This window comes from Cervus elaphus, chromosome 17 (assembly GCF_910594005.1).
Source record: "Cervus elaphus chromosome 17, mCerEla1.1, whole genome shotgun sequence".
NCBI lineage: Eukaryota > Metazoa > Chordata > Mammalia > Artiodactyla > Cervidae > Cervus > Cervus elaphus.
In genome coordinates, this window is record NC_057831.1 from 12992576 (window position 1) to 13017719 (window position 25144).

The 25144-nt window shown below is 38.3% G+C and overlaps 1 protein-coding gene across 2 annotated transcripts in view; it reads left to right on the forward strand.

Moving 5' to 3' along the window:
• The window catches only part of LOC122673402 (bifunctional heparan sulfate N-deacetylase/N-sulfotransferase 4), a 298043-nt gene that overhangs the window by 272677 nt on the left and 222 nt on the right, over nucleotides 1-25144 (forward strand). The window contains exons 8-13 of one of the 2 annotated variants that reach the window (XM_043871154.1): nucleotides 5019-5115; nucleotides 7838-7961; nucleotides 10090-10264; nucleotides 16461-16631; nucleotides 17550-17659; nucleotides 21619-21721. In XM_043871154.1, the coding sequence (XP_043727089.1) occupies nucleotides 5019-5115; nucleotides 7838-7961; nucleotides 10090-10264; nucleotides 16461-16631; nucleotides 17550-17659; nucleotides 21619-21721 (780 nt within the window). The remainder of the gene's footprint in view (nucleotides 1-5018; nucleotides 5116-7837; nucleotides 7962-10089; nucleotides 10265-16460; nucleotides 16632-17549; nucleotides 17660-21618; nucleotides 21722-25144) is intronic. The other variant, XM_043871156.1, reaches the window with a different exon arrangement.

The following is a 25144-nucleotide window of genomic DNA, read 5'->3' on the forward strand; positions in this document are numbered from 1 at the left end:
ATGTTGAAGCTGAAACTCCAATAGTTTGGCCATGTGAAGAGCTGACATTTGACAAGACCCTGATGCTGGGAAAGATTGAGGGCAGGAGGAGAAGGGAATGACAGAGGATGAGATGGTTGAATGGCATCATCAACTCAATGGACATGAGTTTGGGTAAACTCCGGGAGTTGGTGATGGACATGTAGGCCTGGCGTGCTGTGGTTCATGGGGTCTCAAAGAGTCGGACATGACTGAGTGACTGAACTGAACTGAACTGAACTGAACTTATAAAGTATACTGTCGTAAACTCTGGTCTGGTGCCCAACCTAGCCCTAATCAGGCTGTGGTGGTCATGCTTTCTCAATTATAGTTAGAATTGGGCATAGAAGTATCAGCAACTAACCTAGTGATTTGAACACCGAGGATATTTCTCCCTGTATAGTGGTGGTTCTACTTATGGTGATTGTTCTGCCCGCAGTCCGAGTCCCCGGTCGGGAAAGAAGACTCCTCGAAACAATGCAACTTGCAATAGGGGAATTTATTACTGACTCGTGCCAGGGCCTCCCGCCCTCACCAAGGGTGTGAGGACGAAAAGGCCCCGAGCCCCAGTTCTCTCGGGTATTTACTAGGTCAAAAAAAGCAGCAGGTAGTTGGCGCAAGCGGATTGGTTACACAGTTGCAAGGTAATTTTTGTTGGCCCAACGTGGGGCTTTCAGCTTTCCCCTGACAGGTTCCCTTTTCTCTGGCTAGGCATATGTTGATTGGCTGGCTCCAGGAGGCCTGATAATTATGTTACCCCGGGAAACCAGGCCTACTCCTAATCTAGGCTGCCTGTCATGGCATTAGCCATGACAGCCTCACAGTGATCAGGGTCAACTGTCCCTGTAAGGATTGTAATTCATTTCCATGCCTGCTGGTCTACACACACAAGGAGTCCAAAGTGAATGGACACAAACTGCAACGTTTAGGTGGTGATCCTCCTCCTGGTCCTCCTGCTTGGGCCTTCCCTTCTCTGGGAACCAGAGCTTCTAGACCCACAGACTTTAAAGTTGTAAGATGGAAAGCACAAATTCTCCAAGTAAGCCACTGCAAATGATGGTGAATGGATCTACTCCTACATCCACTCTTTAATTCCTGGACACAACTATGCTACTCTATGGAGACACAGAACCAACCAATAACTTTTAATTTAAGAGGCATGATGTGTATCTAAAAGCTGGTGCCTCAACTGCCTCTTTCATGCAGTCTCTCACCCCTCTGTCAGGTCAGCATCTCTGGATAGTGAGGCTGATAAGACCAGTGACTCCCATGGGCAGAAGCCTGCTATCACACTCCATGTGTCAGGAGTGGTCCCCTTCACCCAAAACAATATTATGTGAGCTACCATATCAGTGAGTTAGACATTCCTTGAGGCCTTGCGTAGTGATGATGGCCAAGGCTATGTAAGCTGAGAAAGGCAAATTTGTACTCTGAATATGTTCCAGCTGGGATCAGGATGAGTCACTGCCCTTTTCAGGAAGGACGTGTCCAACATAATCAATTTTCTACCAAGTGGTAGGAGAGTGCTGTTTCTGGAACTTAGAAGTGGTCTCTTATTGACAGGTCAGGTATTCGGCAGTGGCTGTAACTAGAGCAGACTTGGGGAAAGGAAGCCCAGGAATGGTTTCCAACTTGCTTTCACAGATCCTCCATTCATATACCCATTGTTTCAGAGCTGGATTGGCCAAGGACAGAGGTTAGTGACATGTGGGAATGCTGGGAACTGGCTGAATCATCTGACTGCTGGGTTGTGCAGCACTTCTACATTGGATACTCTCTGGTGTACATACATTCATGGGCAGTATAAAGATCTTAACAATTTTTGGTCACTTTATGCATCCATCCAAAAAGTGGAAGAAAAGCTATTATAAGCCTAGACAGCATGTTAAAAAGCAAATACGTCATTTTACTGATGAAAGTCCGTATAGTCAAAGCTATGGTTTTTCCAGTAGTCATGTATGGAGGTGAGAATTGGACCATGAAGAAAGCTGAGCGCTGAAGAATTGATGCTTTTGAACTATGGTGCTGGAGAAGACTCTTGAGAGTCCCTTGGACTGCAAGGAGATCCAACCAGTAAATCCTAAAGGAAATCATTCCTGAACATTCATTGGAAAGACTGATGCTGAAGCTGAAGCTCCATTACTTTGGCCACCTGATGAGAAGAACCAACTCATTGGAAAAGACCCTGATGCTGGGAGGGATTAGGGGCAGGAGGAGAAGGGGATGACAGAGGATGAGATGGTTGGATGGCATCACTGAATCAATGGACATGATATAGAGGCATCAGTGAGACCATGATAGGTAACATGGGATCTGGGCATTTACTTGTAAAGTTTACTTGTAGCCTTTGTATCTTCTTGAAATCAGTTCCAGCTGTATCACTCCATCTTATAATGAATAGCTACTGGGTATACTTGGACTTATGACTTGGTTGCTCTGTCAGTATTAAACTTATGATAGTGAATTGTCACCACATGATTACTTTGAAAATCCATAACAAACATAATCTCTTGCAGGGCCCAGTAGCATACCAGGAGCTACTGTTTGAATGATGTGCTGCAGAATCTTTTTTTTTTTTTCCATTTATTTTTATTAGTTGGAGGCTAATTACTTTACAGTATTGTAGTGCTTTTGCCATACATTGACATGAATCAGTCATGGATTTACATGTGTTCCCCATCCTGAAGCCCCCTCCCACCTTCCTTCCCATCCCATCCCTCTGGGTCATCCCAGTGTACCAGCCCTGAGCACTTGTCTCATGCATCCAACCTGGACTGGTGATCTGTTTCACACTTGATAATATATATGTTTCAATGCTATTCTCTCAGATCATCCCACTCTCGCCTTCTCCCATAGAGTCCAAGAACCTTAAACACTGTGATTCTCCCCTGGGACTTGACCAAAACTCTGCTTGATGTCCTTTTATACCATAGAGGCCATGGTACCATGGGTCTGCCACAGTGCATGGCCCAAGTAGGAGGACTGCTTAGACTTCAGACTTACCTCTCGCAGGGCTCTTCCTTGTTCTGGGTTCCACTCAAAACCAGCAAGTTTCTGCATCATTCAGTCGATGACTCAGAGAAGTATTTCCTAGGTCCAAAAAAAAAAAAAAAAAAAAAAGTGTCCAAAACCCAAAGAAGCCTATCAAGCTTTGTGCTTCTATCTTAGTGAAAGTGAAAGTGTTAGTCACTCAGCTGTGTCCAACTCTTTGAGACCCCATGGACTGTAGCCCACCAGGTTTCTCTGTCCATGGAATTTTGCAGGCAAGAACACTAGAGTGGGTTGCCATTCTCTCCATCAGGGGAACTTCCCAACCCAGGGATCAAACTCAGGTCTCCTGCATGGCAGGCAGATTCTTTATTGTCTGAGCCACCAGGGAAGCCCCTCTGTCTTAGTAGTAGGGATTGCAAAGTACAATACTTACCTTTTACTTTGGAAGGCAATGTCACCACAGGATCGGGATGGGGAACACATGTAAATCCATGGCTGATTCATATCAATATATGACAAAACCCACTACAATATTGTAAAGTAATTAGCCTCCAACTAATAAAAATAAATGAAAAAAAAAAAACAACCAAGGTGCTAGGCTCCTGAAACTTGGCTGGTTTGGTGAAAACATCCTTCAGAGGAACTTGGGTGACATAGTATTAGAGCAGATATGGATTTAAAAAAAAAAACTGACTTAAGTACATAAATATGAACCATAAATGTTTAATTATCTTATGCCACTTTTAAATTTGAATAATAAATGTAAAATTATCATTGTTTTAATGGTCAGCATATGTTTTTTAGAAAGAATTTTGTGAAAATAATTATTTTCACAATAATTATTATTATTATATATTTGAATATATTTATTAATTAGATTACCAATATAATAAAACCATTTTGTCAGTCAATAGATAATTTTAAAATTGTATCACTATCATTTACCCTTTTTTTAAAGATCATTTATTTATTTATGGCTGTCCTGGGTCTTTGTTGCTTTGCATGGGCTTTCTCTAGTGGCCAGCGGGGGCTACTCTGGGTGCAGTGTGCAGGCTTTTCACGGCAGTGACGCCTCTTGTTGTGGAGCACAGGCTTTAGGGCACACGGGCTTCCATCGCTGTGGCGCGTGAGTTCAGTAGCTGCAGCTCATGGGCTGTAGCGTACAGACTCGATAGCTGTGGGCCGCGGGCTCTGCAGCACGTGGAAGCTTCCCGGACTGAGGGTTGAACCAGTGTCCCTTGCATTGGCAGGTGGATTCTCAGCCACTGAACCACCAGGGAAGTCCTTAGGACTCTTAATTCTCAAGTATCATGAGTTGGATGTAAATTTGGGCCTCTCGACGTGAACAGAATGGAAGCTGGTGTAAGAGAAAGTTGAGATGGGGATAAAATTGGATGTATGGCTATGTTGGCTCATTTCCTCACAATGTCTGTGCAACAATGACATACACAACTTAAATTATTGTTCAGGAGCTAAGTAGGGGCTAGAAATAATGATCTACATGGTATCTGCTTGTGGGATATGGCCGAACTATGAGATTATCTGGATCAGCAGAGAATAGCGTATAGTGTAAAAAGGGAAGAAAAAGTTGGCCAAGTCCAGACTTCAAGGATGACTTTCCAGCCCTCTAGAGAAAAACGAGTAGGAATAATTAGGGTAGAGCACAGATATCTGAAAACCTGAGTTCAAACCAGGTAGAGACAAGCTAAGGATCAGGTATACAGACGTAAAACATGAATTCAGAAGTAGGGTGGAATCTCAGAAGTTAGATCACCAAGCCAAGCCTGAGAAGAATGATGGCAGGTGAGACCTGATGCAGAGTTCTATCCTTGAAGGAAAGGAAGGTGCCATTTTAGAAGGAAACAATTTGAAAATCAGAATCAGAACAAGGTCTAACTCCTAGCTTGAGGGTATCAGGCAAGAATTTGATCCTGTGGTTTGAACAATTTTTATGGAACAGAGCCAGGTATTGATTACACGATAAGATTCATTATTCTTCCTTCTTGCAGAATCCATGTGATGATAAAAGACACAAAGACATATGGTCCAGAGAGAAAACTTGTGACCACTTACCAAAATTCCTTGTAATCGGGCCACAAAAAACAGGTAAGACTAACCATCTGTGCAGTTTGTGGGTTTTTTGAGTTTGTTTTGTCATGAAACACAGTGTCGTATAGTACTTGATTAAGTTTGCCTTGGTGAAATATTTAGACAGCCATTCAAGTTCATTATTGAATTTCTCTTCATCCTTATGGATCATCTTTATGCCATGGTCCTCAAAGGGACCCTAAAGTTGCTCATTTAATTTATTAAGACTATGGACTAAATTTTTAAGAATGAATTTTAAAGCTGTTCAACAGACCACACATTTTTGACAACTTTGAACTTATATGTCACAGTTGTGGTATTTTATTTTTAATTTCTACTCTTTTTTGTGGCTTTGCCTAGTTAACTGCTGAATTAAGTTATAAAAGAGAACTTTGGCTTGATTCAAGCTATTTTATACTGCATATCAACCTTGACTTGATTTTTTTTCAGAACCATTGTCATTATCACCTTCAAATATTCTACCTGTGTGGTTTGTTTGTTTCTTTGTTTGTTTTCAAATAATCTTTATGTATACATATGATTTGGATTTATTTTCTGATGCACCTAAGGCTTATTAGGCAGCTTTTCCCCATGATATTTTCTCATGTACTGAAGGACATGTGTATAACTGTGTAGTAAAAGAGAGGGACAGTATTTCGCCAATGAGATGACACTTTCAATTAGACTATTTTATACTTTGTTCAGCATGTGACAGCTTTATGTACTTTGCTCATGTCCTGATTAATTAAACTTTTTATTGACTTGCTGTATTTTGAATTCACAACTCTGACTAGAAGTATTTTCATCAGTGAGTGCACAAACCATAACACAAAACAAGCAGTCACGATAAATAAGCCTGGCCCAGATGAAGATATTTGTAATACAAGCAAGTAGATCATTTTAAAGGTTGTGGGCAAAATTTCCAGACTATTAGATACTGGTTGTTGAAATCTTTTCTTCCTCCAGGAATATAAATTGTGTTGCAACAATAAGTTACACATGTGCAGGGAGAGAAAAAATACAGAACGTATTTTCATATATATCACTTTTGTTATTGTTCTTGTTATTTAAAATGTTCATTAATTTTCCACCAACTCCCTCACAGCCGTTCTAACACTGGAATGATGACTAAGAAAGAAAGCATTTCTATGTTGTAAAATTACATTGAAATTTTAATTTAAAATCATATCTTCTATCATTTGTCATTGAATATTACTACTTCTTAGTTCTACTAGAACATGACAGGTTAGTAAGTATAAATCTAGTTTTCCTCTTTGCTAGTTGTATTCATAAAGACAATAACTTATATCTTTAGAGTTTCATATTGACCTACCAGTGTGGAAATGATAAAGCTTTTAGCTGGTTTGAGCTTTCCCAAGACAAACAAACAAGTCAAAGAAATTGGATGGTGATATTTTATATGCTATAAAAATGAAATCTCCTTAAGGGCATTTATTACATTTTGCCCTCCCATTTCACTAGGAGCCACCATTCTGGGTTTCTTAGGTGCCCTAAGACCTACTGTAACTTTCTTTATCTACACAATTCTCTGTGATCTCTGCTTCCAGATCCCCAGTTGCTATCATTATTGTTCTGCCAGTCCACCTGCGCAGTTCATTCCATGCTCTCCTAGGGCTGGGAAATCTAACAAAGTCTCCTGAGTGCACCATGTTACAAAAAGAAATAACCTTTCCCATAAGGGAAGTTTTGATTTATGAGAGCCAGTCATTTCACGGTCCTTCCTGCTATGGCCCTCAATTTCTGCCTTAACCTAAGTTTAGATGTGACATTCATGCCTTCTATGATGTCACCCACTCAGGGGTTGATGTCAGCCAGTCTGTTCAGCCTAGTGCCTCATTATCAGGCTTGTCAGGGTAGGACAGTCAACTGGCTGTCTTCCACAATCTTGCACCCCTCTTTCAGCCTTACTGGAAATACTTACAATTTTTAAGCTACAATCTTAGAAAATGCTTCCTCCTGGAAGCCTTCCCTGACTGCCCAAGTCTAAATTCCCCATTTTCTCATATATTGGAAAAGCACTCTACTCTTCTCTCATCATGGGACCTCCCTCACCTGTTTACTTGACTCAAATCCACAAATGCACTTAAAGTCTACTGAGGCCAGCAAATATGTTTTTATTATCAAGAGTTATCACCAATCATTACTACAGTGACTTGTTCAGAGTTGCACTGGTCAACATCTGTTGAATAGTTTGATTAATTGATTTGAACATAGTATTAATTGAGGTTCAGGCATTGTGCTGGATGTCTTTGATACTTTAGCCACTCATCTGACTTCAGGAGGGAAATCTAATCACCCAGTTTCTGAATTTCTCCCCTAGCTGTATCAACCTGCTTGGCTTTGACTATGTACTCAGATTAAATGAAGTGTTTTAGTCAGTAGAATCATGAAGACTAATATAAGAACACAAATTATTGCCACATGCACTTAACTGATTTTTTGGAAATCATTCTGACACTGGAATGATTTGGTCTTACATATTACTTTTTGAGCAAAAATTTTGCTAAATATTTGTTTTAGGACTCCCCTGGTTGTCCAATGGTCACCACTCTGCACTTGCAGTGCAAGGGGGCCTGGATGCAATCCCTTGTTGAGGAAATTAAAATCCCGCATGCTACTCTGCGTGCCTCCACCCATAATAATAATAAAGTATTTGTCTTGTCTTTTATTGCTATATAACCTTTGGTCTCTCTCTCTCTTTTTTTTTTTTTTATAATAGGAACAACAGCACTTTATTTATTTCTTCTTATGCACCCTTCCATCATCAGCAATCTCCCCAGTCCCAAAACATTTGAAGAAGTCCAATTCTTTAATGGAAACAACTACCACAAGGGAATTGACTGGTAAGAGAAATAACAAAAAACAAAACCCATTATTAGCATGTGCTCATTCACAGATGAGCAATTATAGGTGTATGCAAGGCATCTACATAATTACAGAATAAATTTGTTTTGTTCAATTCTACCATAGTGAATTAGAAATTAATTTCTAATGATGATATGTTTAATCAGTGTTGCCTATAATTTGATTTGGACAGTGCAATAATGATAATATTTTTCTGGTAAATTAATATGATTGAATAAAGAGGATTATGGAATACTTTCATCAGAATTATTCATAAGGATATTTAAAATTCTCCTTAAGCATATTATTATTTCACTGAGTCTAGAATGTTTTTTTACTGAATACATAATTTGTCTTCACAACGATGCCTGAGAAAACAAATAAATCAATAGGTTGTTTTATTTTATACTCTGTGACTTGTATCTTCATTAAACACATAGATGGTAAATGTATTGTAATCTAAGCTGATATTTGTCATGCAAATACCAGAGCATTTCTAAAACCATATTAATGCTAGTCACACAAGTGCATAAGAGGAAAATTACTTTGTATTTAATAAGTTATAAAAATTTTAAAATCACAATATTACCCCTAAACTAAAACAGAATAAACCTGATACTGTAACTGATATTCACTCTGGTTTTTTTTTTCTAGCCATGTCCCAATTTTCTAAGGAAAATATGGCCCTGATTTCCAAATCCCAAGTATATAAGGCAAATTCCCCCTGAGGTAAACTCCCCTCACTGCATACCTGGGTAGCATGTACTGATGGCTCAGTGGGAAAGAATCCGCCTGCAATGCAGAGACCAAGGAGATGTGGGTTGGATCCCTGGGTCAAGACAATCCCCTGGAGGAGGGCATGGCAACCCACTCCAGTATTCTTGCCTGAAAAATTCCATGGACAGAGGAGCCTGGTAGGCTACGGTCCAAAGTGTCACAAAGAGTTGGGCACGACTAAAGAGCTTAGCACACACGCACATAGCATGTAATATTATGTCAATATCACATGTAAGTCTGTCCTCATGAAAAGCTCATTCTTTTAAGACGCAACCAGGATGAGAGTGGAGCCAAGGCGATAGCAGTGAGCAGATTTGAGTTCCTATGATGAGTATTGACATGTCCACGCTGCACCTAGGATAGCACTATTCTGTTTTATTAAAAAAGACTAAATGAATTTGGAAATTGCATGCAAGTTGCTGAAAGCAGAGCAGCAATTTTCTCATATCAGTGAGCTCAAATGGAATGCAAATTGTTAAGAAGGAATATAGATGAGACTTCTCACCACTTCACATTTGGGAAACATAATAACAAATGTCAAAGAGGAAAATAAGTATCTCATATGAATTCTTAATTGTTCTCATTATTTATTTCTAGAACATTTGAGGGTTAGAGAAGTGGTGAGCTGTAAGGAGGGTTACACACATAATTAATGCCTTGCACTGAATTAACCTCTGAACATATTGATTCTATAATCTACACGCAGAGGAATGTTCCGACAGCATATGGAGGGGTGAACCTGCCGAGGCTCCACAGGATCAACCGGCAGGAAATATCTCCTTAATTACTCTAGATAGACTATAATGTGTTCACATTACTATACACACTACAAATTATGCAGAAGTTAAAAAGGAGGAAAGCAACTATGCCCTAATCTGTTTAGTATTTTATAGCTATTCTGACTTACACATTTTCCTCTTTTGTGCACTTTAATCTCAATTTAAGAATTTAGCATTCAAGTGTGCAAACATAAATTTACTATTTTAAAATATTTACTAGGCAATATGGTGTAATTTGCTGTTTGCCAAGGGTAAACTTAATTTTTTTTAGATTTGGCTTTCAATAGCACAGAACATCAACCCAAATCTAAAGAATTTTCCCTCCGTTCCTTAGCAACCTACCCATTTCATCTCACTCTTTCGCCTGCCCTAAATAGCCCATTAGAACAGTAAAACCTGGGATTGTTTTCACTTTGAGAGTGTACAGAATAGTCTCTATTTTAGCTATTATAGCATCAATAATTACAAATTTATATAAATGAATGTAAAAATGTTTAAATAATTTCCTATCCATAGTATGGTAGGAAACAATTAGACCTCAAATTAATTGATTGTCTTTCTCTGCCTTCAGGTATATGGACTTTTTTCCTACTCCATCCAATATTACAAGTGACTTTCTATTTGAAAAGAGTGCTAATTACTTCCATTCAGAAGAGGCTCCCAAACGAGCTGCATCTCTGGTCCCCAAAGCCAAGATCATCACCATCCTCATTGACCCTTCGGATAGGGCATACTCTTGGTACCAGGTAGGAAGCAGTAAAAAAAAAAATCGTTAAAAGCATTTGGTCATAACTTGAATGTAAGTAATGGTGAATTACTAAAGTCCAGATGTGTTTAACAGTCAAATGTTAAAAGAACTATACAAACAAGCAAAAACTATGAGAAATAAGAGCTAATACCTAATTCATATCAATTTGGGCAAGGAATTTCAATAACAGAAAAAAATCAAAACGTTAAGAGATTGAACCATATAAACATGTAAAATTAACAAACTTAAGTATCTAAGTAGACCATCTTTAACAATACCTGGTAAAGGGCTTAGTTCCCTTAATTTGTAAAAAAAAAAAAAAAAAAAATTCCTGCAAATTGCTAAAAATAAATAGAAAAATGAGCAAATGAGCAAAAGACATATAATTTACATACACACACACACAAATCCAACTGCACAATTTCTGTGTAAAAATGGTCAACCCAATTATTGATCAATAAAATATAAAATCAAAATGGTACTCATAAATATCATCCTAGCATCCTGTCATCCTTATTCTCTCTGCTGACAAAGGTGTCATAATAAAGGTGCTCAAACATTCCAACAGAAGGATATATATGGAGATATTTTCTGAAAACTGATGACAGTTATCAAACAGTTTGTAAAGATACTTTTGTGGTAAGATTCCTCTTCTGGGAGCACCCATAAGGAAACCTCAAAAGGATTAAAAATATGTATTCTTTTTCATTCATCAAGGTATTAATCGTAACAATAATAACAAAAGGAAAAGTAAATATCCAACAATATAGAACTGTGTCACACCAAAATGGAGTCTTCTTCAGCATTTAGTGCCAGTTTTAATCCATAGAATGATAATTAAAACATTGTATTCATTCTAATATGTGAATAGTAGTTTTAGTCGATCAGTCATGTCTGACTCTTTGAGACCCCATGGACTGTAGCCTGCTGGGCTCCTCTGTCCATGGGATTCTCTAGGCAAGAATAGTGGAATCAGGTTGCTATTCCCTTCTCCAGAGGATCTTTTCAACCCAGGGATCGAACCCAGGTCTCCTGCATTACAGGCAGATTCTTAACTGTCTGAGTTACAGGGAAATCCTAATATATAAATAGATATTAATTCAATAAGTATATATATATATAATTAGAAATTTTGAAAGCGCTATGAGGAAGAATGGAAGATGCTATAAGAGCACTCTCTGGAGAAATAAACTATAGACTTAAAACTGAGGGCCAAGTAGGTATTAACTGAGTGAGGCAGAGGCGATGATGAGAGAGAAACCATGTGTCGTCCACTGGGTGCAAAGAACCACAGCACAGCCAAAGAACCAAAAAAACACCCGTGTGATTAGAGAGCAAAGCCAAGGAGGAGATCTGCAGGAGGTGAGCCTAAGAGGCACATGGCAGTTGGAAGCCGAGTGGGAGACCAAGTGGCCACCATTCCCTGAGCAATCAAAGTGAAGTGAAAGTGAAAGTCACTCCACCATGGACTATATAAGTCCGTGGAATTCTCCAGGCCAGAATACTAGAGTGGGTAGCCTTTCCCTTCTCCAGGGGATCTTCCCAACCCAGGGATTGAACCCAGGTCTTTCACATTGCAGGCGGATTCTTTACCAACTGAGGCACGAGGGAAGCCCAAGAATACTGGAGTGGGTAGCCTATCCCTTCTCCATCAGATCTTCCTGACCCAGGAAAACCCAAGAATCCAACCAGGGTCTCCTGCATTGCAGGTGGATTCTTTACCAGCTGAGCTATCAGGGAAGCCCTGAGTGATCAAAAGCCTTTTATTTATAATTTTTCTTAAAGCCTTTTAAAAGTGTTAAGCCAGTGTGTACCTACCAGAATTTCTTTTAGAAAACATGATACTTTCTGATCTTTGAAGAATGGATTGGAGTGGAAGAAATGACCATTCAGAGAAATGAATTATAGGCTGTAGCACTAGTCCTGCTGAGAAATGGCGGTAACAAGGACAAAAATAGGAAGTAGAAACTAGGTGAGGCATAAAGTATCAAGAAATCTTTAGGGATTGAAATCAATAGAACCTGGTTATAAAACAGTGTCAAGAATAACTCAAATTTCCAGTCCAGGCAACTAGATGATAACCATATATTCCCATGAAAAAGTACTGAAAAAGGATACAGGCATTGTGTGGGGGTGGGGAGGGCTAAAGATGTGACATAGATGGAGGTCAGGAGGTCACAGAATCACTGTCACACCAAAAGCAATAGTAGAGGTCACTGGCACTCTGGGGAGAGGTCTCAGCGGGAGATGGAAATTTGCGACTGAGAGGCCAAACGCCCCAAAAAATGGTGAAATCATCTGAGGAAAATGTTCAGAGGAGAAAAGTATAGAACAGAATGAGGCAGCCAGAGAGGAGTAGAAGAAAAAGCCCAGCAGTGTCATGACACCAAATACCAGGAAAAGAGCACAACCAAATGAAGGATCCAACAGCCGCTAAGAAATCAGACAATCAGGCAAGATAAGGCCTGAATTATTCTCACTCAGGGGAAGAAGTAAAACCTTTAACAAACAAGAATCCATGGACAGCAGTCTGGGTGGGTCAAGGAACGTGTTTTCTGTGGTGGTGATTTTAATAATAATGAGAAACTTTCAAAGGAAGAGGGCTGTTAAAGGCCCCTCAGAGAAAAATGGGAAATCAGTGCTGGGAGGACCAGAACTTCCGTATCACAAGGGGGAAGTGAAGTGAAGTGAAAGTCGCTCAGTGGCGTCCCGCTCTTTGCGGCCCCATGGACTACACAGTCCATGGAATTCTCCAGGCCAGAATACTGGCGTGGGTAGCCTTTCCCTTTTCCAGGGCATCTTCCCAACCCAGGGATTGGACCCAGGTCTCCCAAACTGAAAGCAGGTTCTTTACTGACTGAGCCACAAAGGCAGGAAACAACTTAGACGGGAGGCCGCTCTCCATTTAGAGTCTCACTTTTCTTGTGCTGGGTCTTCTGGCTGTCAGATGAGTCTATGTGCCCCATTTCAGAAACGTATTTTCAAGGCATTAAACTATCTAATATTAAAAAGGAAACAACTACATAGAAGTATAATTATCAAATCAGTATATACCAATATATCAAAAGTATAATTATCAAATTTGCTACTTTTAAAAGTAGCAGATCGTTCAATGGCAAGATCTAATGTTGGGGATAATACTACTGTTTGAAGCAGTGATGAGCATAAACAACTTTTGATAGAACTGAAAGACCTATAATGTGATGCAAAAGAATTGATTCTTACTGGTGGTAAAATCACAGGTACAATAACTACTAAATTTTATTTAAAAGTTACTAAAATTAAAGAGGCATCTTCTTTCTTTTCTTTTTTATTTTTTATTACAGATCCAAGTTCTTAGGTCCTCTGAATTCTATCAGTGGGTATCTATTAAGAAACCCTGCACTGAAACTTAAGTGAGGAAAAGTGTATTAATGTACATGCTGGTAAATTTGGAGGTCTGGGATAGAGAAATTAAAGTGACTATGATTGTCTCTTTTATTTTAGAAAGTTGAGGATGAATTAACATAGGAAAAAGAGAGGGATAATTTGGAAAGCAGTACTTTGAGGAGCAAAAAGAGAGGTGTGAAATCTTGGTACAGGGGTGAGATAAATTTGACCAGAGAAATGTAAATTTGGCTACTGCAATGAACACCTAATTAAAGTTGAAGCTTTTGAGTGTATGGTGATAACAATCTATATGTACTCAAAATCAATGAATATGAGAGTATACATAAATTAATGCCAAAATAAAGAAGATTAAAAGAAAACATTTAATGACATTTTGAAATAACATGTAATTTTTCTTTTTCCTTTATTTTTCTTGGCTTTTCAAAATTTCTTCAATAAACATATGTTGCTGAGAACAAATAGCAAGGGACAGAAAAATATGGTTCTGCAAACTGAGATTGCAAGAGTTTGGGGACTGATGTGGAACATTTGTCTTGGTAGCAAAATCCAGAAATTATTAGTAGAATCCATGAGTCAGTGACTCCCTCAAGATAGAAAAACATCTTTCTCACTTTATCAAAATTCATGTTGCAAATCAAGATAATTTTTTTAATTGTGCCAAAAATACTGAGATGTTAAGGCTTAAAGAAATGTTTTGAATGTGAATACATGGGGCAAAGTATTGCACATTTTCCTGGCAGAAATCACGATCACTACTCAGAGCACATTTATACGAATCTTTTTTTCCACATGGATTCAACCATTTTCTAAAAAGAGAGAATCTATGCCTCCTTTTTCAAGTAAATTCTTTGAACACACACATTTGAAAGGAATAATTTTTTTCTGATAATACTTTTTGCTGCTTTATTGCTAAGAGTAGGGTCCCCAGACCACTGTACATTTCAAAATAATGCAACCTATTACTTAGCCAGTCCCCTGTCTTCAGTAAGTACCATAAATCTGAAGCTCGACAGGTATAATTCAGAAACTCCTACAAACATCACCTGCCACTATAATTTCTACCGCACATTTTTATAATGGGCCTCACAGAGGACCTGCAGTGCTATTTTTTCCAGTTCTTTTGTGACTTCAGGTCATATTTTTATGCTAATCTTTTTTGTTGCATGAATATAAAAAAAGTTGATGCTAGACTGGTGTAAGTCAATATAAAGCAGAATAAGTACAATTCCATATTATCACAGTGTGAAGTAAAAATGTTAGCATTACTGTATTAATAATGCACAGAGTATATTTATGTTTATTCAAATTTTGTTGTTTCTACATCTTATATTAAGTAAATATATTATGTAGTCTCTATGTATGTAGCATTTACAGAGAAGGTCAATAAATATACAATTATGAGAGAGGTTCAAAAGTTGTATTTCTACCGATCTACCACTCATTGCTACTGCTGCTGCTAAGTCACTTCAGTCGTGTCCGCCTCTGTGCGACCCCACGGACGGCAGCCCACCAGGCTCCGCTGTCCCGGGGATTCTCCAGGCAAGAACACTGGAGTGGGTTGCCGTTTCCTTTCCCACTACCACTCACTAGTTACTCTTTAACCATCTACCAGTTAATCATCTTTGCTTTCTTAGTACTTTTTATTTCTAACATATATAGGGCCTGCTATTACATAATTCTATCAGGCTGCAATATACTTCCAAACTTATCCTGTAGTAAATTTTCTTTAAGTTCACTTCGAGATATCTTGCAAAAGCAATTCGTCCATTCCCAACACACCTCATTCATCTTCACTCAGATTTAAAGTTCTCCTGTTTCCACATTTACTTTTTTCTGTTTATCAAAATCTCACTACATTTTAGCTCAAAAGCTTCAATCTTTCAAAAATACCTTCATATTTCATTCAGAACTGATCATTTATTGGTCTGGCTATCACAACAAATAACTTATACCTCTATCATACATATGACTTTATCACAATCTGTTAATGTGTTGCTTTCCATATAAGGTTTTTATTTCTTTGAAGATAGCGTTTTGTCTTACCTATATCTCTTTATAATCTGTAGAAGGTCTTTGTTCTGGCAAGGATCTTGATAATGCTTATGAAATTATATTGACTTGTGTTGGGCTTTTGAACTTGACCAGTGATGGTTGGATGTGAAGGACTCAGAGGGTTTGGTACTAAAAAGCAGCATAGTGAATTCATATTTAGGATTTAGAAGAGTTAGGTAGAAGCCCTTGGGAGGGAAAAAGCAAAGTGCCTGGGGCAACATCAACATGAATGTGACACCTAAACAAGTGTTATAGACACCTGCCTTCTCTGTAGACATGGCGCCTTCCACATGGGGATATTGGGGAATTGTCAGAATTTGCCGGAGCAGCTGCAATGAAGCAAGAACACAGTAATGTGGCGGCCAACCCCCGCCAGGTGAAATCATCAGGCTTGATTCATCTGGGCCCTGACATCTTTTCACTTCTAATCAGATCCATGGAGAAAATCCTTGTACTCTGTCTCTTGTCTTGCATCTAAATATTTTATATGTGAAGATAGCCACAGGCTTATGTGAATGCCACTTGATATAAATAGAAGGCTTATACTCTATGGAAGCCTTATGCCAATGCCTAGGTTCCAATATAGCATGTACGTTTCACCTTGTTTCTCATTCTAAAATCAAGTAATCATTTTTCATTACTTTTTTGGAATAAAAAACATACACACTCATCCACACATCAAGCACATTCAGGCACATATATGTTTGCAGGCATAAAGAAGACTGATTTTACAACTGACTTTCTTGTTAAAGCACCAAAGATCACATGAAGATCCAGCTGCCCTGAGGTTTAATTTCTATGAAGTTATCACAACAGGACATTGGGCCCCATCTGACCTGAAAACTCTGCAGAGGAGATGTCTAGTACCTGGATGGTATGCAGTCCACATAGAAAGATGGCTCACGTACTTTGCTACTTCTCAGGTAATGTCCTGAAATGAATTTCTTCTGTTTATTGTATCATGATAGTGTTGCACTGACACATGGAAAATATAAATTAACATTGCCACAGAGAGAGCTTTATTATCAGAGATGATCATACCTAAGGAAGAAGTGTGGATTTTTACACTTCTAATGGCAGTGGTAGTGTTACGATATTAAGTGACTATGAAACACGTTCTTGGGATCTTGTCCTCACACAGGAGGTGTCACGTGCTTCATAGACAGTAACCAATAGCAGAATCGCCAGTTAAATGGAACATTTATTGAACACCATGTGCAAATACCCGTGCATCACCTATCCCGTGGAACTCTTATGAGAAAAGAAGTTCATGGATTAGACTGTCAAAATGGGAAGTACTGTAAAAGCTATGGGATAGAACCATGGGAGAGAACCTGGGATAGAACAGGAAATAAGGATTTGAGGAAAGTGTCCACATCCTTTATCTTCTTCATTCCAGTTTGGCTCACAACCAAAACCTGAGTTCTCTGTCATGGTTTGTAAGGATAATAGATGGATAATTTACATCTGTATGCCCATTATTTCTAAGCCCTTCACTCTAAGATTAACTCATGGTATTTCATAGGTTGGATAATTACCTGCTTACAGAACAGATGGAAAATCATGTTTCTACTTCACTACTGAATCAAGAAAGTGTCAATGTCTGTTTCTGATTTACAATCATGTTAGTTAAGGGTTATGAATAATGCCTTTGGCCAACTTTGTTGTTTTATTTGGAAGGACATCAGAATAGTAAATATGCATATGTATGCTAAAGAGTGCATATTTTCTTTCTATTCCCACTGATCTAATTGATTAACATCCTACCAGGTCAAGGGAGGCAGCTCAGTCTACCTAATATAGTTTTGTTCTTCATAGAGTGACTATTTTTGACTCTACAGTTGCTAATTATTGATGGACAGCAGCTGAGATCTGACCCAGCTACTGTGATGGATGAAGTCCAGAAGTTTCTGGGAGTTACACCTCATTATAATTACTCTGAAGCGCTAACGTGAGTCTGTTCTCATGCTTGATTTCATTTCCATTATTTGCCATCATAAATTATCACTGGTAGGTGTGTATATAGCATCATTAATACTAGCTAAGAATTTATACATCATTATGCTTCTCAAAAGCAGTCAAAGGAATGTCCCCATTATTCATGTAGTACATCCCTTTCGAATACCAGGATATTTTACCGGCCTAAGAATATGCCTATAGAACACCTTATGGCCATTTTATATATCACAAATTTCCCTTTCTGTGAGCTCTTTCCCAACACAAGTTTATGTAAATGTTGTACATGCCTACTCTGTGCAGAAAGTATCCTAGGAATGGAGGTTACAAAGGTGAAACAGAGGATCTTTATCCCCAGGTAATTTGCACATTAGAAATAAAATGTTGATGGCCACAGTTAGCCCTGTGAAAATGAATAGTATTTCAGGCAGAACTGGGAAAAGGATACATTCATGTTTTACTCTGTATTTATTACATTGCGTATAACCAAATACAATCATATATAACATTGCAGTGGTCTGGTATTGTACAGTAAACCTCCCAAAACCTACCAGCATGTAACCGTAGTCATTTTAGTATGTTCCTGGATCCTGTGGGCTGGGAATTTAGACAGGACATAGCCAAGACAACTCGTCTCTGCTCAAAATAGCTGGGACCGTATCTGGGAAGACATGAATATCTAGGTATGACTTGAATGGCTGGAGACTGGAGTTTTCTGGAGGCTTCTTCACTCACATCTTTGGCTCTTAGACTGGATGGCTCAAAGCTGAGCTCAATGGGGGGAAATCTCTCTGGGTGGCTTTCTTGCAGTGAGCATCCTAAGTCACTTCAGTCATGTCCAACTCTTTGGAACCCCATGGACATAGCCCACCAGGCTCCTCTGTCCGTGGGATTCTCCAGGCAAGAATACTGGAGTGGGTTGCCATGCTCTCCTCCAGGGGATCTTAGGGCCCCTGGGATCGAATCTGAGTCTCTGAGGTTCTTTACCACTCCCACCCCCTGGTAGTGACTGTGTGTTCTGAGAGGGAATGAGATGTGGAGGGAACATGGTTCAAGGCCTTCTCTGACCTAGTCTTGCAAGTCATGCAGCATCACTTACACCATATTCTATTGATTGCAAGCAAGTCACTAGAGCCAGTCCAAAGCCACAAGGAGGGAAAGGAGCCTCCTCCTCTTGCTGGGGAGGGGAAGGGCATGCTGCAGAAGAGAATGGAGGTGGGGAGGGGGTTATGGTTGCAGTCAGCTTGGGAAATAAAATTATGTACTTTGGGTAATTAAAAATGCAACAAAGAAGGAAAGAGGCAAAATAACAAACAAAAGCAAAAGCTCCAAGCTGTCAAAATATACATTTAAAAGGTCGTGTACTTGACTCCTTCATGAGGCCTGATATAAAGCCTATTATGTTTTAGGCAAAATTTTAACAAGCCTGATTACATAATTTCCCAGTTCACAGCAGATTAGAATCAGCAATTAGACAATTAGAGAGGGTAATGGAGGGGCAGGGAAAGCAATAATAAGATTGGGTTTTTTCCTTATCCACTAAAACACGTCTAATAAAGTTTTTACCTACACATGGAAATGACACACGGCATGGCCCCTGTTGATTAAGTAGACAGAGCGTCCTCTAATATATTTACATGAAGAGTCATTGATGTCAGCACGGCCTCCCCTTACTCCCTGCAGTAGTTCAGGGCATGATTTTAGCCTGTTTACTACAAATAGTTCCTTATGGTTCAATAAACCTGTAAAATCATACTTTTAAAGAAGAGATTACAAACAAGTACAGAATATTTGGTTTTTACTATGTCTCACACATCACAAAAATTAATAACTACAGTGATGTTCAGTGTAATAAAAGAACTCTTGTGGCAACCAGCTCATGTCCTCAAGTTATCTAACAGTTATTTGAGAAAGGCTTTGCATCTTAATTTCATAATTTCATGCCTACTAAAACCAAACCATAAAACAAGGAATTGATATAACTTAGCAGGAATAAATGCCCTTTGTTAGACCTCATGTTTATAACATTGTCAATGCAATAAATGATACCAGGACAGCAAAATAATGTGGACTCAAGGTTTTAACAGCCTTATCTAAAAGAATGACTTTCAATAGTCTGGAGGGCTCTCCTTCCTCAGATCATATTAAGCTCTGCCTCATAACAGCTGTTTGGAGAATGAGAGAGACGGGAGCCCGTCCTGAGACCTCTGCTCACCCAAGAGCAGAGGAGATGCTCTGTGTGTGTAAATATCTTGGCTTGGTTGCCAAAGCTGTATTTTACCTTAATGCAGTTAAACATTCTCATCCTGAGGCAGAGATGCTGTTTAGGGGCACCGTTATGCCGCCTCCCCCATCTCATTTTGCATAGCATGCCAAATTGTTTTTCCTCTTGGGAGATTAATGAAAACCAAAGAAAGGCCTATGATAGGCAAGATGCAGATTGGAAATGTCCAGGTTGGAAATGACTCTGTCTTCCTTTTATCCATTTACCCAGTGATGTATTTAATTTTAATTGATAACATGTACTAGGACAACCTGGACTATGCGGATCAGGTCTCTAATAATAGATTGGGCAGGGAACTGTGAAGAAAATTTCCCTCTCCCCCTAAATGAGTTCACATATGTGCAGAAGCAAATTGCAGGTGCATCGGTATTATAGGAATGGGCCCAGGGCAACAAAATATTCTGCAACTAATTAACTTTACATCCTAGTCAATTATGCTTCATCCTTCTAAAACATCTGCTGAGCAACAAAAATGCAAACCTTTTCGGTGTTTTATGCATGCAGCAATTCCCATAGCAGTAAATTTAAAATTTCCCTTCCTATTTGGTTTATTCTTTCCTTTTTCCTACCTTGTTAGTCCTAAACAAAAATTCTTACATATCTGAGTTTAAACAAATAATTAGGTTACACATTCTTTCTTTTGTAACTTGGTGCAGCCAAGGACGCAAAACAATGTTAGAATTTTTTTTATGAGTATTGAGATCTGAATGGTCCAATAGAATCATTCACCTTCAACAAAAGAAATGAAGAGCTGTCTAATGTTCCACTCACCATTTGTATGCTGCTGCTGCTAAATCACATCAGTCGTGTCCGACTCTGTGTGACCCCATAGACAGCAGCCCAGCAGGCTTCCCTGACCCTGGGATTCTCCAGGCAAGAACACTGGAGTGGGTTGCCATTTCCTTCTCCAGTGCATGAAAGTGAAAAGTGAAAGTGAAGTCGCTCAGCCGTGTCCGACTCTTTGCGATCCCATGGACTGTAGCCTACCAGGCTCCTCCGTCCATGTGATTTCCCAGGCAAGAGTACTGGAGTGGGTTGCCATTGCCTTCTCCACACCATTTGTATAACCTGTGTCTTATTTTCTCTGGAAAAATATTATATCTTTAGCCTTTTAATTTCCTCCTTGAAAACTGTAAATGTTTTGAACTGTTAAAAAAATTAATATTTTTCTTAGAAACTTTAAAATTCATGTTGTATTCAAAGAAATATATTTACATTATATTGTCACCTTAATATATACTATTGAATGATTTCAAAGAAATTTGCTAATGTATTTTGACAGGGAAATCACATAAATAAGAAAATAAATATTATAAAATCCTGTATATATGATTGTAGTTTTATTGATTCATCCTTGATCTTTTATGGATGAATAGGTAAAATATAAAAACCCAATAATTTCATCATAAGAAAAGACTAAATATCCATATGTCCTTTTTCATTACATTAGAAATATTCAAAAATATATAATATATAGTTTATTTAATTTCAAGTAAATTCTCTCAAATTGATTCAATGAATATTTATAGAATTGAATTAAATTAAATCAAAGCAATGAATATATGAAAGTGCATTTCCATTGCACGATTGGTGAGTTTCTCTCAAAATTCTGTATATAATTTATAAATCATTATATCTTTATATTCATTTATATATGTGATCTTTTGTAGTTTTGATCCCCAAAAGGGCTTTTGGTGTCAGCTACTGGAAGGAGGAAAGACCAAATGCCTTGGAAAAAGCAAAGGTCGAAAGTATCCACCCATGGATCCAGAGGTAATATTTTCCTTATCTTTGAAATTCTCTGGTAGTGTTGAGTCCAACCATGCTCTGCTTGCAGCACAATAGGCCAATGAATCTGAACGAGGAGGTGTTGGGACCAGGAATATGACTTTATTCCAAAAGCTGACTGACAGAGAAGATGGCAGACTAATAATCTCAAAATGACCATCTTATCTGGGTCTGGATGCCAGGTTCTTTTATGGATCAGAGATGGGAGAAAGTGAGGAAACAAAGTAAAAAGGCCATTAATCTTGCAAACATTTCCTAGAATGGCAAGCCTCAGGCGGAGGGATGTGTTAATTTCTTCCTACCATCTACAGGTGGACGGAGCTCTGAACAAAGGCACTTTAGTTTAACAGTCAGGCAGAGGGGCAGGATTCTCTGAGGCAGGCCAGAGGATCTTATAATGTAAGATTATAATGACAAAAGCAATGGAAAGCAAGTCAAAGGAACAGTTCCAACATGGAGTCAGAATTAATCCTTTCCTGTTACAGTAGAACCCTGTATATACAACTATTTCAAAATTAGTAGACAATAAATTTGATTCCTTTTTCTTGTCTTTCTTTGCTATCAAGTTTTATATATTTAGCAGAGTGATAGACCAACAGATAGAGATGATTAGGAGATATTTATGGGAATTGTATGCTGTTGGGATGCAATTCACATATAAATACTGAACAGTAACTTCTTTCCAAATATGTAAAGGGCTCAAACAAATAATCTAGTAAACAAGGATTTTGTATAAAATAAATAAGTATTATCATTACATATTAAATATGTATATCCAGTGCCTATAACATGCATGGTACTGAGTTGAGCCGTGGACAGTAAACTGTTCTGATCAACAGTTACAACATGTGATGGGGAGGTTTTTCCATATCACCAAGCAAGGCTCAGACACCAGCTGGGTCTCCACAACTCAACAAAATACTGACACTGTCTACAGAGAGAGAGAGTGTCAGGTCCCACAAGGAAAAACAGCAAGCACCTCAGATATCCAGATGATACCACTCTAATGTCAGAAAATTAAGAGGAACTAAACAGCCTCTTGAGGGTGAAGGAGGAGAGTTAAAGAGCCAATTTAAAACTAAATATTAAAAAAAACCTGAGATCATTGCATTCGGCACCTTTACTTTATGGCAAACAGAGGGAGAAAAGGTGGAAGTAGTGATAGATTTCCTCTTCTTGAGCTCTGAAATTACCATGGATGGTGACTGCAGCCATGAAATCAGAAGACATTTACTTCTTGGCAGGAAAGCTATAACAAACCTAGAGAGCATGTTGAAAAGCAGAGACATTACTCTGCTGACGAACGTCCATATAGTCAAGGCTATGGTCTTCCCAGTGGCTAGGTACGGTTGTGAGAACTGGAGGCATAAAGTAGACGGAGCACCAAAGAATTGCTGCCTTCAAACTGTGATGCTGGAGAAGAATCCTGAGGGTCCCTTGGACAGCAAGATCAAACCAGTCAGTCTTCAGGGAAATCAGCCCTGAATACTCCTTGGAAGGACTGATGCTGAAGCTGAAACTCCAGTATTTTGTCATCTGATGCAAACAGCTGACTGATTGGAAAAGTCCCTGATGCTGGGGAAAGATTGAGGACAGAAGGAAATGAAGATTATCAGAGGATGAGATGACTTGACAGCATCACCGATGCAATGGACTTGAACTTGGACAAACTTCAGGAGATGGTGAGGGACATGGAAGCCTGGCATGCTGCAGTCCATGTGGTCACAAAGAGTTGAACATGACTGAGTGACTTAACAACAACAACAAAAAGCCACCTCATTAACATAACAAAGTATACCTTTATCACTATCTCACTTAGGATATTCCAAGTGAGCCTTGTGCCAGGAATGGAGTCAATGACCAACTATATATTTCTTATTATAATTCAAAATGTCACAAATAGGATGCAGGATAAAACAGTTATGAGCCTCGGTTTATTATAGGAGAGTAAATTAGTTATGGTCACTTGTTTATAATAAAATATATAAAACAATATCAAACTGTAAAAAGGCAGGGGAGAAAAATCTATCAGTAAAAGTTATAGTATGAGGAGACAGAAGGATTGGGAAACTAGTTAGCAATCAACTGAGCAGATATAATGATTTATCTCTCCTAAGACAGTGTGGGCATAAGGAGGATGGAAATGATTAGGCGTTACTATGGAAATAGAAGAACCAGAAGGTCCTCAAACTACCTTTGAACCCAATAATTTCAAAAAGGCTTCAAAAATCACGTTGATCTACCAAGAAATCAATGTAACGACTCCACTACTTCTATAAACATCTTATCCAGAATTTGAAGTGTTCACAATCCACTTGAAGGGAAGAAATGTAGTGAAAAATCTAGTGAATGATACAAAAAAAGTAGCTATCTTGAATCCATTTCCACAGTATACAAAAGTTGCTAAGGGAATTTTTGGAAGAAAGAAACTAATTTGTGCTAAAATATTGGGAAGGGTTTAAGAGAGATGGTGTAAGTTTGACCAAATGGAAACAGCTGCCTATATTTCACAGGAAAAACATTCACTTCTATTATTTTATCAAAAAGACACAGAACTATGTTAAATGGGTTCTAATATGAGATAAGTGACATCCAAAGGAAAAAATAACCCATTTACAAGATTTTTGTCTTCTTGGAATAAAATAAACTAAAACCACAGATATATTTTATAATCCTTTTTTCAGCCACTCATCTAAAAATTGCCAATCACTCCAGCTTGGTTAGGAACATAAGAATCCCAGGAAAGATCACTATAAGGACCTTTATAATAAGACCTTATAATATTTGTGAAGTAGAAAAGCTTAATGGTTTTTTCAAAAAATCTGTTTTGGTACTAAATAAATATAGAAAGCATTTTATAACATGGCAAGTTATTTGTTTAATCATGAAATTCAGCTTTTACGATTATGTTGACTGATTATCTTGATGTTGTGACCCAATTTTACAGAAAATGACCAATTTCATAAACATAGGTGTTTCTTTTCTCTAGATTTTGTGCCACATCTGGTCCCTACTTATCTCATTCTTCTTTAGTATTACATGCCTCTCATCAACCTCTTCATCAGTCCCTCAATAAATAAGTGTGCTTTATATTGAGTGGGATGCCATGCCCTCCTCCCTGACAGATGGTATTTAATGTATAAAAATATTGACTCAATGTTGTATACCCAAAACTGATACAATATTGTAAGTCAAATTATACTTCAGTTTAAAAAATTCAAAAAAGCTAATTCTCCAAATGCTCTAGGAAAAATAAGATATATAAGTTATTCCTGGACCCATTTTTATTTTGCAACTTTACTTCTGTCAAATCTTTCCTAAAGGTAAAAATAAATGGCATCCATGGGAAAAGAGAAAGAAATGCCTGTTTTATATTCAGTCCCATTGCCATAGATTTTCTTAATAAAT